Below are 12,640 nucleotides of genomic sequence, written 5' to 3' on the forward strand. Positions count from 1 at the left end.
TCGCCCATTAATGCAGGTTAAGAAAAAGTTATCCCATCCCAATTGAATTGAGAACAAAAAATTGGAGGTGGAAAAAAAATATTTATCCCGGGACAGCGGGATAAAATTTATCCTTTTGATTTATCCCGGTTTATCTTTTATACCGGTAGAGCTTGGTCTTTTGAATCTCCCCCAGTAATAATCGCGGCAGAGCTGCTGGCACAGAGAGGGTGAGTTTTAATGTCGGGGCCTCATCGCGTGCACGATGGGCAAATGTAATTATTGCGATTATGGTAGGGTAGAGAATTCTCGTTTGTTATTATCATGTAGATCAGCAGAACAAACATACAAACTCATCTATATCGTCGCCCTATTTGTGCAAATCATCATGTGCACTCTGGCCCTGAGCACCGGTTTGAACTTCGAATGCATCTGATTCAAATCATTAAAATGATTAAAATTAATTTTATATTGATGCATTTGCATTGATTAAAATAGATTTAATGTGGTTTATAAGTTTACTTTGTCCCAATATCGCACAAGCACGGTGTTTTATAAATGAAATATTCATATTTAATCTTTTTTATTTAAATTTTAAAGTTATGCAAATTGTGTATGACTTAAAATTCGTTTGACAAGTAGTTGAAATCTTGAAAGGAAATGATATGTTAGAAATTTTAGAATTAAAGAAGTGGGAAAAGTTGCACCTGAATAATCTGAAAAGCAGAATCTTTGCAAATTTTCTTATGAATTTTTTTTCTACACCCAACGATCTCCAGGCCTGTAGCCGCGCGAACTGGAGCAGTGAACTCTCTACACTAGAGCTGCTACCGCTCTAAGCTTAGAGCAGCCACCGCTCTAAGAAAAAGCCCATAACGTTACACTAGAGCGGCCACCGCTCTAAGAAATTTCCCATAACGTTACACTAGAGCGGTGACAGCTCTAAGCTTTGTTGGGTGTACTAACTCACGGATTTCATTATAATTTTAAAATTGGTCTCAAACTTTGATCTCAAAGAACAAAAAGCAAGTTTGGTACGCGTCGCAGAAAGTGAGTGACAGAAGAAAATCTTTGAAATTAAGTGGCTTTTTTGCTTCAGTCGAGCTCTCTTTCTGTATTTCGCTGTTGAGGAAAGGCAGAGCTGGTATAGTTGGTTGATTTGGCAAAGGACTTTCATATTAAACTTCCATGTCTTGGCACTCTTATTTATTCTGCGAGTGAACGAGAAAGGATTATCCGCGCACTTTCATACTCAAAACTTTCTTCATCATTAAACTTTTGCCTGGAGAGGCACGCACAATGGAAGTTGGATGATTAATTTATAATTAGCTTAAGTATTGATTTAATTTTAGTAGTAAATGCAGAACCGATAATAAAATAATATTTTTACATATTCTTTTGTCTTATTTAAATGGCGAAGTAATTTCATAAGATTTGAAAACAAAAAATTTGTGTTTTTTTTTGTTGGAAATAGAGAATTTTGCGGAATTTTGTATAAAATAATAGCCACATCCCATCTAAAACAAAAATAATTAAGTTATATAGTATTCATACAACTATTGCAAATTTAACATTTAAAGAAAATAAATTCACTTCAATTTGGCCAGATTTTTGTTTGAAGTATAGTAACAGAGTAAAAACGGTTATTTTATCAAAGCAACCTATCAGCTAATTATAAAATCTCAAAAATTGTAACTTTTTTAATAAAATAAATATAAGTAGCATAAAAATATTGGTTCCCATAGCTTTAATTAAGGATAGAAAAATAATCCTTATTTATTCTAATATTCCGTTCCTCAGTGGAAAAATACATACGAGTGTTTATCAATTTTCCTATGCATATAGCCGTTTCAAGAATACCGCCATTCAAAATCCGGCATGAAATTTATAAAATTAACAAAATATTGGTAAAATTTCAGTGCCTCGCTGAGACAGCCATTTTGTTACAAATTTTATTTAGCTATTGAAGCTAATTTTGAGGATTTATGAAGAGAGCAAGGTGCGAGCATAAAAGTACCAAATATTTGAAATATTTGGTATTTACCTTTATGGGTGCGAGACAGGGTTGGCGGGGTGCTCATAGTTGGAGGGGGTGGTTGGAGAGGGCGTGCGCCGTCGTCGGCCGGGCCGCGCTGCCGCCGGTCGACTCCAGTTCCAGTTTCCTTGCGGCCACGAGCCGAGCGAGATCTCCGTCGACCGCCTCTGACACGCTCGCAGCACCCCTATCCACTTTTGCCCATCACGACTCACGACAGCCGCCGCCGGTGAAGGCACGAAAAAAGCGATCGCGCGCACGTGGGGCATGTGAGCATGTGTCCGTCGCGGCCCCGCGAGCGGCGCCCCTCCGGCGCCCAGCAGCTGTCCAGACTGAGTCTGCTGCTGGGCCTCGCCTCGACGGCCACCCTGGTGGCCGCCTTCCTCAGCAACGTGTGGATTTATACGCGCGAGCCGGTGCGGCTGCCCAACTCCGAGATCGCCACCACGGCCACCTTCAAGATCGGCTTCTGGAAAGTCTGCCCGCAGCTCAAAAAGGCACCCAACATGACCAGACGTGAGTACCAAACTTTGAAATTACATTTTTTTATACCTCCAAACCATGCTGGTTAATCAACAAACGGTGCATGTAAAATTAAAACTTATTAAACTTACCTATCCGTATCTCCTGCATTTCCACATTCCATTAAGCTGTCAAAACACACTTGCAATCGGTGGGCCGAAAATTCGGTGGTTTCGTCGTCGAAATCGGCGATTGAAATTTCAGCCAAGGAACATTTCATGCGCATTCGCCATGTTGGGCCGCTCTTTTTTGAAGCAGGAAAGCCTTCCGACACACACTTTTTCTCTCCCTCCTGCTGGCTGGCGGCCGCTGCTGCTCGGTTCTCGAAGACGAGAGCGAACAAGTCTGGACAGCGGCGAGAGACGTTTCGCGAGAGGCAGGCAGAAAATTTTTAATCAAAACGCGCCGATTGAAAATTAAATTATAACGCGTTTATTAATCAGCTTCATATTTGCAGCGTTGAAAGATGATGAACTGAGGTAACATTCCATTTTTTATATTTAATTAAATCTGCATTTGGAGCTGAGAAATAAAGCATTTTATTAAATTTAATATTTCAGCATTTGGAGCTGACGGCATTGGCAGTATGACAAAAAGAAAGATAATTTAATTGGCTACATAAATCTATGTAAGTTTTTATCTTTAAAATTTTTTCTTGACATGAAATATTAAATTTAATAAAATGCTTTATTTCTCAGCTCCAAATGCAGATTTATAAAATATAAAATATAAATATATAAATATAAAAATATAAAAAATGGAATGTTACGTCGGTTCATCATCGTTCAACGCTGCAAATATGAAGCTGATTAATAAACGCGTTATAATTTAATTTTCAATCGGCGCGTTTTGATTAAAAATTTTCTGCCTGCCTCTCGCGAAACGTCTCTCGCCGCTGTCCAGACTTGTTCGCTCTCGTCTTCGAGAACCGAGCAGCAGCGGCCGCCAGCCAGCAGGAGGGAGAGAAAGAGTGAGTGTCTTTCCTGCTTCAAAAAAGAGCGGCCCAACATGGCGAATGCGCATGGAATGTTCCTTGGCCGAAATTTCAATCGCCGATTTCGACGACGAAACCACCGAATTTTCGGCCCACCGATTGCAAGTGTGTTTTGACAGCTTAATGGAATGTGGAAATGCAGGAGATACGGATAGGTAAGCCCTCCTTTAAGGTTTTTTTTGACACCTGCATGAGCCAAATTTTACATGCAAAATTATTCTAATTTCAACAGTTAGAATGATTGAAATTGCGGATTTATGTATGAGAATCGTTTATTTTCGCCCGATCACTTCTTGAACGAAGTTTGATTAAAGAAAAATTGCAAAATCCACACGTTTCCAGCTTTTTACTTTTTATGTCTCTATGTTTAACTTTCGTTTCGCAAAATGATACAGATTAAAAAAAAACTTTGTATAACAATGATGAAAAAAAAAATAATTTAAAAATTAAAAATGCGGATATTTTTAGAACTGAAGTACAATACTGACTGAAATTCTAAAGAATTATGCAACTTATCTGAAGCTCAAATTCAACGAATGAATTTTTAACTTCACTAAATAGTGTAAAACTGCATTATTTCTCTTACAAGCTTTTCTACTGAAATAACGGTTTCGGTTTTCAACTGTGACTTATTCTGGCGTTTTTATACAGTTCTTGATTCGGAAGTAAAAAAGACTGATATGACTTTCTATGTTTGTACGCGCAGAGCTCATTTGTACAGAAAGTTTGACTTGATTCATTCACATTTGCGGCTGCGACGCACATATTGGACGCGGTCCAAAGTCCGACAGGGCTCTTTGTTTTTCGCATTAAATATTCACTACGCGCGTCAGACAACTTTTTGCGCGCCCAGCCAGCAGCACGGAGCAACTTTAGTCCGGCAGGAATTTCACAAAATCCACTTGCCTGAAGTCGGAGGGCATTATTGTAATATCAGCCGGCGAAAACGCCCTTACAAATCGTTTTTATTTCTTCATCGGCGTCCGTGAAAATTACATTTCCCTGATCTGTGTACGAAAAGGTTTTAAATAAGAAGGAAGATTTTGTCGTAGATCTTCTTGGGTTGATTCACGCTAATTTGAATTTTATTCTGCTTGTCCCCGGTGGGTTTTGTAATTATTTTTATGAAGCAAAAATTAATTTATGCTCTATCACTAATAAAGAAATAATTGAGTAATTTTCGAAATATTTGCAAAATGAACGCGAATTGGTGATGATAAAAGGGTGCAAGAAATCAGTTTGGCTCACTTAATCGGGATTTACCACAGCACTGGCCATGAGCGTTCTATACTGCCCTTTGATCAGCATGTGCGAAATTGGCGAGGCGGGGCAGACCCGAAATTTCTGTTCGGACGTTGGAGTGTTTTAAAGCACCTTTTCCAAGCAAAGGAAGGCAGGCGAGTGAAATTCCGCAAAATTACGCCGACTGGCTGCACTTTAAAATATTCATCCAAGTTTTTAGACACTCCATCACGCCACAACAACTTGCCCCCTTGAATTTCTGCCTGTGTGCAGCGACTGGAAACGCTCAAGAGCGTATAATACCTGTTCAAAACTGACCCGACCATTCCGAGCGATAAGTTTGCATGTGCTGAAATTTGCAAATGCAAACGGGGTTTAGCAGAGTTGGATGTCACAAAATTGGTAAAAACAAATGACTGATTAGTGATAGGTTTAATTTTAATTTTAAGGCCGATTCACAATGGCCAGCAGAGCTATTATGTATGTTAAAATTGTACAGCTATTTTTCTTCGAATATGCAAAAACAAGAAGCTAAAAGATCTAATGCTAAAAAAAATTCATTGTAATGTTTTTGTGTGGTTGCGCATTATTTAAAAAAAAAATGCAAAGTATCTTTAGTCTATTTTTATTTTTAGGCAATTACTTTAATTTTATTATCACTTTAAATATCATTTTACACTTTTCATTTTAAAACATTTCCTCTCTGCTGATTCTGACAGGATAAATAGGGAAAATCCAGATACTTTTTAAACCTAATTCGAACCGCAAAATTTACCGTCTCTCCACTTTTCATATTGCTTTTCCATCATGAATCTATTTGCGTCAGAAAAACATAATTTGCGGCATTCTAGCGTCTGTCAGATTATATAATAGATTGAAGCAAAATCGCAAATTAGCACAACGTGATTTTACAGAAGGGCCAATAAGCTGCTTTGCGTCGTTAGCATGCTAATTGCACTCACGCAACCTCTGCCACCATTCTGTTGTGCTGCGCGCACACTCGTCGTTTTGCAGTATCTATAGTTTGACACGAAATCAAGGAAAGTGTGAACTGTTTAAAAATAGAAATTTCATAATCTTGAAATAATCATGAAATTAATTTTTAAACTCTCCAGGAATAAAAATAAAATATTTGTTCCCAAAAGCTAATCGTTACATTGAGTAAAATAATATTCCTTAAAAAAAATCCGTCTTACAAAGTCAATTGTTGAAATTTTCCATCAATTCTTAAAAATTCGAATGATTAAAAAAACTGAATTTCGGATTTGGCTTTTACTTTTGTCAAGTCGCCAAAGCAGCTTTCCGCGCAAACAAACGATTGATAGCACGCTTTGAAACCATTCCCACGGTCGCCCTTTTCCTCCCTGCAAAAAGCAGCACACATCAAAAGAGTGCAAACCGCGCTCCCTCTCTAAATAAAGGGTCCGAAATTCTGCCGGCAAGCTAAAGAGGCGCCGAAATTCAATCAAACCTTTTCCTTTTTTTATTTTGCTGCGCCACAAACGAATGACGTCAACGAAATGCCCGCGCTAGGTAGCCGAAAGTTGGTTCTGCATGCCAGACACATCTCGGCGATATTTCACAGATCATCTTACATTAGCCTGCCTGGTGGCTGCCTGACACCCCACCGCCTCCCCCTCTCACCACCCAGGCACCAGCAATGGGAGGCCATTTGTTTTAAACGCAGCCGCCCCGGCTATCAACACAATGCCGCCGCTAAATATTTAAAAGACGCGAGAGGCGCCGTCCCAGATGCAATTTTCCGTCCAATTCCGAAGAGAAACGGCCCGCTTAATTCTCCGCAGTCACACCACTGACCCTTTTTCTCTGACGGAATCGCAAAATCGAAATTGCGAGGGGTCTGAAAATCTATTATTATTTGTACCAAATTAAAAGTAATACAAATTATAATGCTAAATTGCTGGAATCAATGACATCTTATTGGTTGTAAATAAAGTAAACCAAAACATGTTTAAACAGAATATTGTTTTGTTCTACGAAATAATAAAACTCGTCTGAAGAAAGACACTCTAGGAGATGATCATGGACGTGAAGAAATTGGGCTTTTTACATTTCTTCATTTCCATAATAAAAACTCGTCGAGGCAAAGCTTATTTATAAAATTGTAATCACCGTGAATCTCAATCATCAAACCTTGGTTGAGCCTTATTATTCTATAAAAATGAAACACCTCCTTTTTTATTCTCCTCACATTTATTTTACTCGTTGATAAATTTACAAATTTTATTATTGATTTCTTGGACGATTTTTTTTTATCTGACATTTAAATCCAGAACTTATTCTTAAATTTTTTTCATAAAAGTAAAACTAGCTAATTTTTTTATATTGTTTTGATAAACTTAATTACTTTTTTCAAATTAAAGCACCCAACTTATCATTTTAATTTAAACTCGAAACACCTGTTTGGATTGTGACGTGTTTGCCAGCTGGTCAAGAGCACCACTAGATTAATTGATCAGCTCGACCGACAATCATACTAGAGAAAAGCGCAGTTGCGTCTGAAACGGATCTCATTTGATTAATCAAATGGAGGACAAACGAATCCGCGTGACCGCAGGCTGATTCATTATTTGCGTGCATTCAATTTTTGTCATGAATAATTGAGCCCCCCACACGTATACATGCGCTGGCGGGGCTAATTTCGCGTGATTTATGGTCCGTGTTTGTTTGTGGCAGCGATTTGCATGAATCATGGTTTAATGGCCGCCTGATGGCTTTTCGAAGCGGCCGCAGAATTTATCAAATTTCGGCTCGGCCAAATTCGATTTCACGCGCCCGCCTCACATAAACGGCCTTTGCGCGGTTTCGGATTTTCGCGGTCGACCTCTGCTATTTTTGTGCCGAATTATTTACGGCAATAATCCATGTGTATATTGTTTGCATATCGACCTGCAATTAAAATAGTCCCGCGCACTAGCTTTGCGCCAATGCTGGTCAATAAACCCAATTTTAAAACGGTTGCGCATACCAAATAATGGGTATTCCAAACATTTGTGGTCAAAGCAAATCATATCAGATCATTAGTATAAAAATTTAAAATTTCTAGAGATAATCGGGCAACTCACACTCGGTCGCACAGCTAAACTTTATGTTGAGGATAAGATGACCTCTGGGTATTTTATCTTCTCAAAGAAACATTTGTACCAGCTTTGAAGTTTTAAACTAACGCAGTTACATTTAAATTTCATTTTACCAAAATTATTTGAATTTTCACATTTGGGCCTATGAAAAAATTAATTTGAATTAGGTTTTCAACTTTTACACCTATTTGCTGGCGATCAACTTAAAATGTACCAATGAAGACAATAGATAATGGGGGAGATTCAATAGACTTAGCTCTCCCGGGATAAATCCAAGGGGACAAAATTTCATACATGGGCAGAGCGCACTTTGCGCTCTGCGATCTGCGCTCGCGCTCTGCGCTCATGAGCGCGAGCGCAGAGCGCGATCGCACGATTTTCAAAATCGTGAGCGCGAGCGCAGAGCGCGAGCGCATTGGTCGCTGAGCGCAGCGCTCAATTGCGCTCATTTTGCGCTCAAACCATAAGTAAATATTCCCGAATTTGATCAAAAATTGTAATGAAAAACAGTGTTTTTATACCAAAAACTTCAAAACTGATCCCAATTTTGATGATTTAACTTCAACTTTATCATTTCCAATTGCCGATGTATTTTTTGTTATAAAAAAAATTGTCTAAAAAGTCGCACTTTTTCTTTGGATAAAAATATTTTTGAGCGCAACGCGTGAGCGCAAGGCTTTTTAAAAATTTGAGCGCGAGCGCAGAGCGCGAGCGCAACATTTTCAAAATCTTGATCGCGAGCGCAGAGCGCGAGCGCACTGTTGCCAGTGATCGCGAGCGCGAGCGCAAAATTGTTGAGCGCACCCATGTATGCAAAATTTAGACCACTGTCTCGGGTTAAATATTTTTAGTCCCGCCTTAAATTTTTTCTCCCCAAGTCAATGGGGGATAACTTTCCTTAGCCCCCTCTACGGGATAAATATTTAATAAAAGTTTAATTAAAAGGTCGTCAACATGCTCGCGAACTTTTTAGATTTTGGCCAATTGCAATGAACAAAAATCTTTTTCAAATCAGAATTTTGTGAGGATCACGGAAATGAGGGCAAAATTGAAATCTAAAGCTAACACAAAAATCTGTATCTAACTTAATTTAAAATTGCTTATTTATTTTGATCAGAAATTTCTAAAGACCTCTTCATCAAAGCGAAATTATACAAGGATTTTTTTCTTTTGAAATTTTGTGCACGTAAAATTTTTCAACCCAAAAAAATTAAAATTTTGAAGCGAATTTTTTTATTTGTAGATAAATTAAATTCGCTAAATTACAATTAACATATAAAAAAAGGAAAAAATTCCTACAAAACGACTACAAACGACTCCAAGTTGAATACAAATTCACTACAAAACAACTGCAAACGACTCCAAGATGAGTTTTTTTTTTTTTTTTTTTTCTTCTTATGCCGAAGTGGTGATTGTTAAGTCATTCTTCTTTCTAGCTATCCAATACAAGTGGGCTTCTTTTTCTATCCTGCTCCAATGGTCAGGTATCGCGTCTAGATCTTCTTTGAGTTTAGGGCACCTAAAGAGGTGCTCCTTGTCTTGCTTTTCTAATCTACAAAGTTTGCATGTTGCTGGCTCTTTTACGATGTTAAAACGATTTAGGTGGTGCTGCAGGACATCATGTCCAGTATTTAGTCTGAAGTTTGCTGTCGAGACTTTTCTGCTCCATTTTCTGTCTGGTCCTTTTTGGGCAGCATTCCACCAGGTTTTTTGACTAGATGTTGTGGCTGCTTTTTCCTTCCACACCTCGCTGACGCCACTTTTAACCATTATTTTGGTGTTTTTAAACGTCAGGCCCTCTGAGAGAGGAGGGCTTTTATTGGCGCCTAGCTTGGCAAGGTAGTCAGCCTTTTCGTTTCCCAGAATGTTGCAGTGGCTGGGAATCCACTGTAAGGTGACTAGAAGATTGTTTCTTGATAGTGTTTCGATGGCCCTTTTGAATCGAAGAGAGATATTGCTGGTGTTGGAGATGTTGGAGACGAAATTTATTGCAGATTGGCTGTCGCTGAGGATGACGATGTTGTTCTTCAAGCCAAGGGGTTTGTTGGACGCCACTTTTTCAGTAGCCAAAGTTATGGCCGCCGCCTCAGCCTCGAAGTGAGTGGCATTTGGGTCCAGCGGGTGAGACTCCTCGAAGAGAAGGCTGTAGATTCCGCAGCCTGCCTTCTTCTTGATGTTGTTACTCGACCCATCGGTGTAAATGTGAGTCCAATTGGACATGGGAAAGTGTTTCTGAATGTGTGAGAGTGCTTGTCTTTTCTTTATGTCCTGATGAGTGCCCTCGATTTTGGATAGTCCATCTATATGTAGACGAGGAGGCAGGACAGCAGAGAGGTCAACTTCCAGCAGTCTTTTTGCGCAGTTCTTGTCAAAGTCCGTCCGACTGATAAAATTGAGATTTGCACAATAGACTCCTTTCAGGTCAGTTACCTGCTGGATGAAAGAGACGTGCGCTTTGGTAGCTTTGGCAGGACATGTGCTCCAATACCTGTGATTTAATCGAATCAACTTTTCATGCAGGATTATGGCGCGCATGTCCCTCCTCTGTTGAAGTGGTTCGACCTTACACCAAGCCTCCATGGCTTCGATTGGCGTCGTCTTGATGGCGCCGGAACATATTCGGAGAGCTTGGTTCTGGATTTTACTGATCAGGGAGAAATCCTTTTCAGCGGCCGTAATGAAGATTTCTGTGCCGTATTCAAGCACAGGGCGGATGTAAGTTTTGTAGGTGAGTGTCAGGGTGGAAACTGAGGCTCCCCAGCTCACTCCTGCTGCTCTTTGCAGAAGTCTGAGACGTTTCTTTCCCTTCTCTGCTGCAGCTTCGAGATGATCTTTTCCCGTCAGGGTTTTATCTAGGAGTATTCCAAGGTACTTCAGAAGGGGCTCCTCCTGAATCCTTACTCCGTCCATCCTGAGGTCAAAAGGAAAATTAGCTCTAGATCTGGTGAAATAGCAGTAATGAGTTTTGCTGGGGTTTGGTCTGAAGTGATGTTTTGTTAGCCATGAGTGGGCAATTTTGAGGGCCAGATTCATCTTGAGCTCCATGACTGGTAGGTTGGTGCCAGTTATCCACAGGAGATAGTCGTCTGCATAGACTGCAAAGTTGAGGCTATACATTTTCCTGAGCAGTTTTGCAAGATTATTTGTAGCTAGAATAAAAAGCAGGGGGGCAAGAATTGTGCCTTGGGCAACTCCTGCTGTGGTCTTTTTTACTCCACTGCGAGCTCCATCAAACACCACTCGGATCTCCCTCTCCATGATAAAATTTTTAATCCATCTCGTGATGTTGTTTGGCACTCCTAGCCTTCTCAGTTGCTTAATTAGCAGACTTCTGTTTACGCTGTCAAACGCTCCAGTCAGGTCGATTGAGGTTGCTACCGTGCTCTCGTGTTTTCCAAATCCTTCTTTAACGCTTTGGCAGAAATAGGCAGCTTGGTCCATGGTGCTTTTATTCTTCTGATAGCTCGCTTGCTCAGGGACAATGATATTTTTCTCCTGGCAGAAACTCTCAAGCCTTGTGCAGACCATTCTTTCAGCTACTTTGGCTATGACACTGGTTAGTGCTACCGGGCGGTAACTGGAGGGTTTGCTTGGGTCTTTGTCCTTCTTGAGGATGGGTGCAATGTTAGCTGTCTTCCAGTTTTTTGGTATATCTGTGCTTGTCCAGGTATTATTAATGTGTACAAGCAGAGCAGCTTTTGCATTTGATCCCATGTGCTTGAGAAATTCAGGGTGAATGTTATCTTCACCTGGGGACTTGCCAGTGTCAAGTAGCTTGATCGCTAAGTCCAGTTCAGTTAGGCTAAAGGGTCTGTTGTACAAGTCAGTCTTGTTGCTGTAGTGTAAATTTTTTGGCCTTTTTGTTCTGCCCGATGAGGAGCAAGTGGACTTGAAGTAGTTGGCCAGAGCTTCAGCTTTTTCCTGAGGCGTCGTTTTTAGTGTGTCTTTGTACTGTAGAGGTGAGTTTGTCTTTTTGTCGGCGGCGGTTTTGCCACAGAGACTGGAGAAGAAGCGATGCGCTTTGACTGCATCTTCTCTGTAGTCCATTTTATTTAGGAAGTCTCTGAATTTTGCTGCCTTCGCTGCCGCAATCTCCTCTGTGAGTCGCTTTTGTGCTTCTTTAAGTAGTTCAGCATCTTCTGGGGAGTAAGTCTTGTCGGTCCTGTCTCGAAGATTATTCCTTTCATTGGCTAGGTTTTCCAGATTAGTATTCCAGAACGGTTTGAACTCCCTGGAGCTGCCTCTGGGGATTGATGATGTTGCAGCGTCATGCATGGCTTTCGCAAGTAGGGGTTCATCCTGGTTGACTTTTCCCGTCCACACCGTGTCCGAAATTTTCTCTTCCAAGGTTTTAGTGAACAGTTCCCAATCAGCTTTTTTGAAATTCCATCGCCTCTGATTTATTTTACGAGTCGTAGTAGCAGGAGAGTTTGATGTGATTTTTATTATTCTGTGGCCGTGGCCTGAGGGGCAGATTAAGTTGTGTTGGCGGAGTTGATCTGCAAGGTTGATGTGCGCGATGACAAGGTCTGGTCTGGACGTGCGGGAACCATCCGAGGACAGAAACGTAGATGCATCATCGTCCTCAGGGTCCAGGATGGTGAGGGTGTTTGACAAGACAAATTCCTCTATGTGTCGTCCGACATTGCTTGTTGTAGTGTAACCCCAGTCTCTGTGGGGAGCGTTGAAGTCTCCTACAAAGAGGGAGTGCTTATCAAAATTGATATTGTTTAGAGCAGTTGGAATGTTATTTGGTGGGTTGTAGAG

The 12,640-nt window shown here is 40.4% G+C and overlaps 1 protein-coding gene across 2 annotated transcripts in view; it reads left to right on the forward strand.

Moving 5' to 3' along the window:
* Nucleotides 1-2,155: 2,155 nt before the first annotated feature.
* The window catches only part of LOC132195066 (voltage-dependent calcium channel gamma-5 subunit-like), a 203,657-nt gene continuing 193,172 nt past the window's right edge, over nucleotides 2,156-12,640 (forward strand). The window contains exon 1 of one of the 2 annotated variants that reach the window (XM_059616788.1): nucleotides 2,156-2,530. In XM_059616788.1, the coding sequence (XP_059472771.1) occupies nucleotides 2,290-2,530 (241 nt within the window). In that variant the 5' untranslated portion in view covers nucleotides 2,156-2,289. Of the gene's footprint in view, nucleotides 2,531-3,532; nucleotides 3,686-12,640 lie in introns of those variants that run through there. The other variant, XM_059616789.1, reaches the window with a different exon arrangement.

This window comes from Neocloeon triangulifer, unplaced genomic scaffold, assembly GCF_031216515.1.
Source record: "Neocloeon triangulifer isolate White Clay Creek 2 clone unplaced genomic scaffold, ASM3121651v1 ptg000009l, whole genome shotgun sequence".
NCBI classification, from domain to species: Eukaryota; Metazoa; Arthropoda; class Insecta; order Ephemeroptera; family Baetidae; genus Neocloeon; species Neocloeon triangulifer.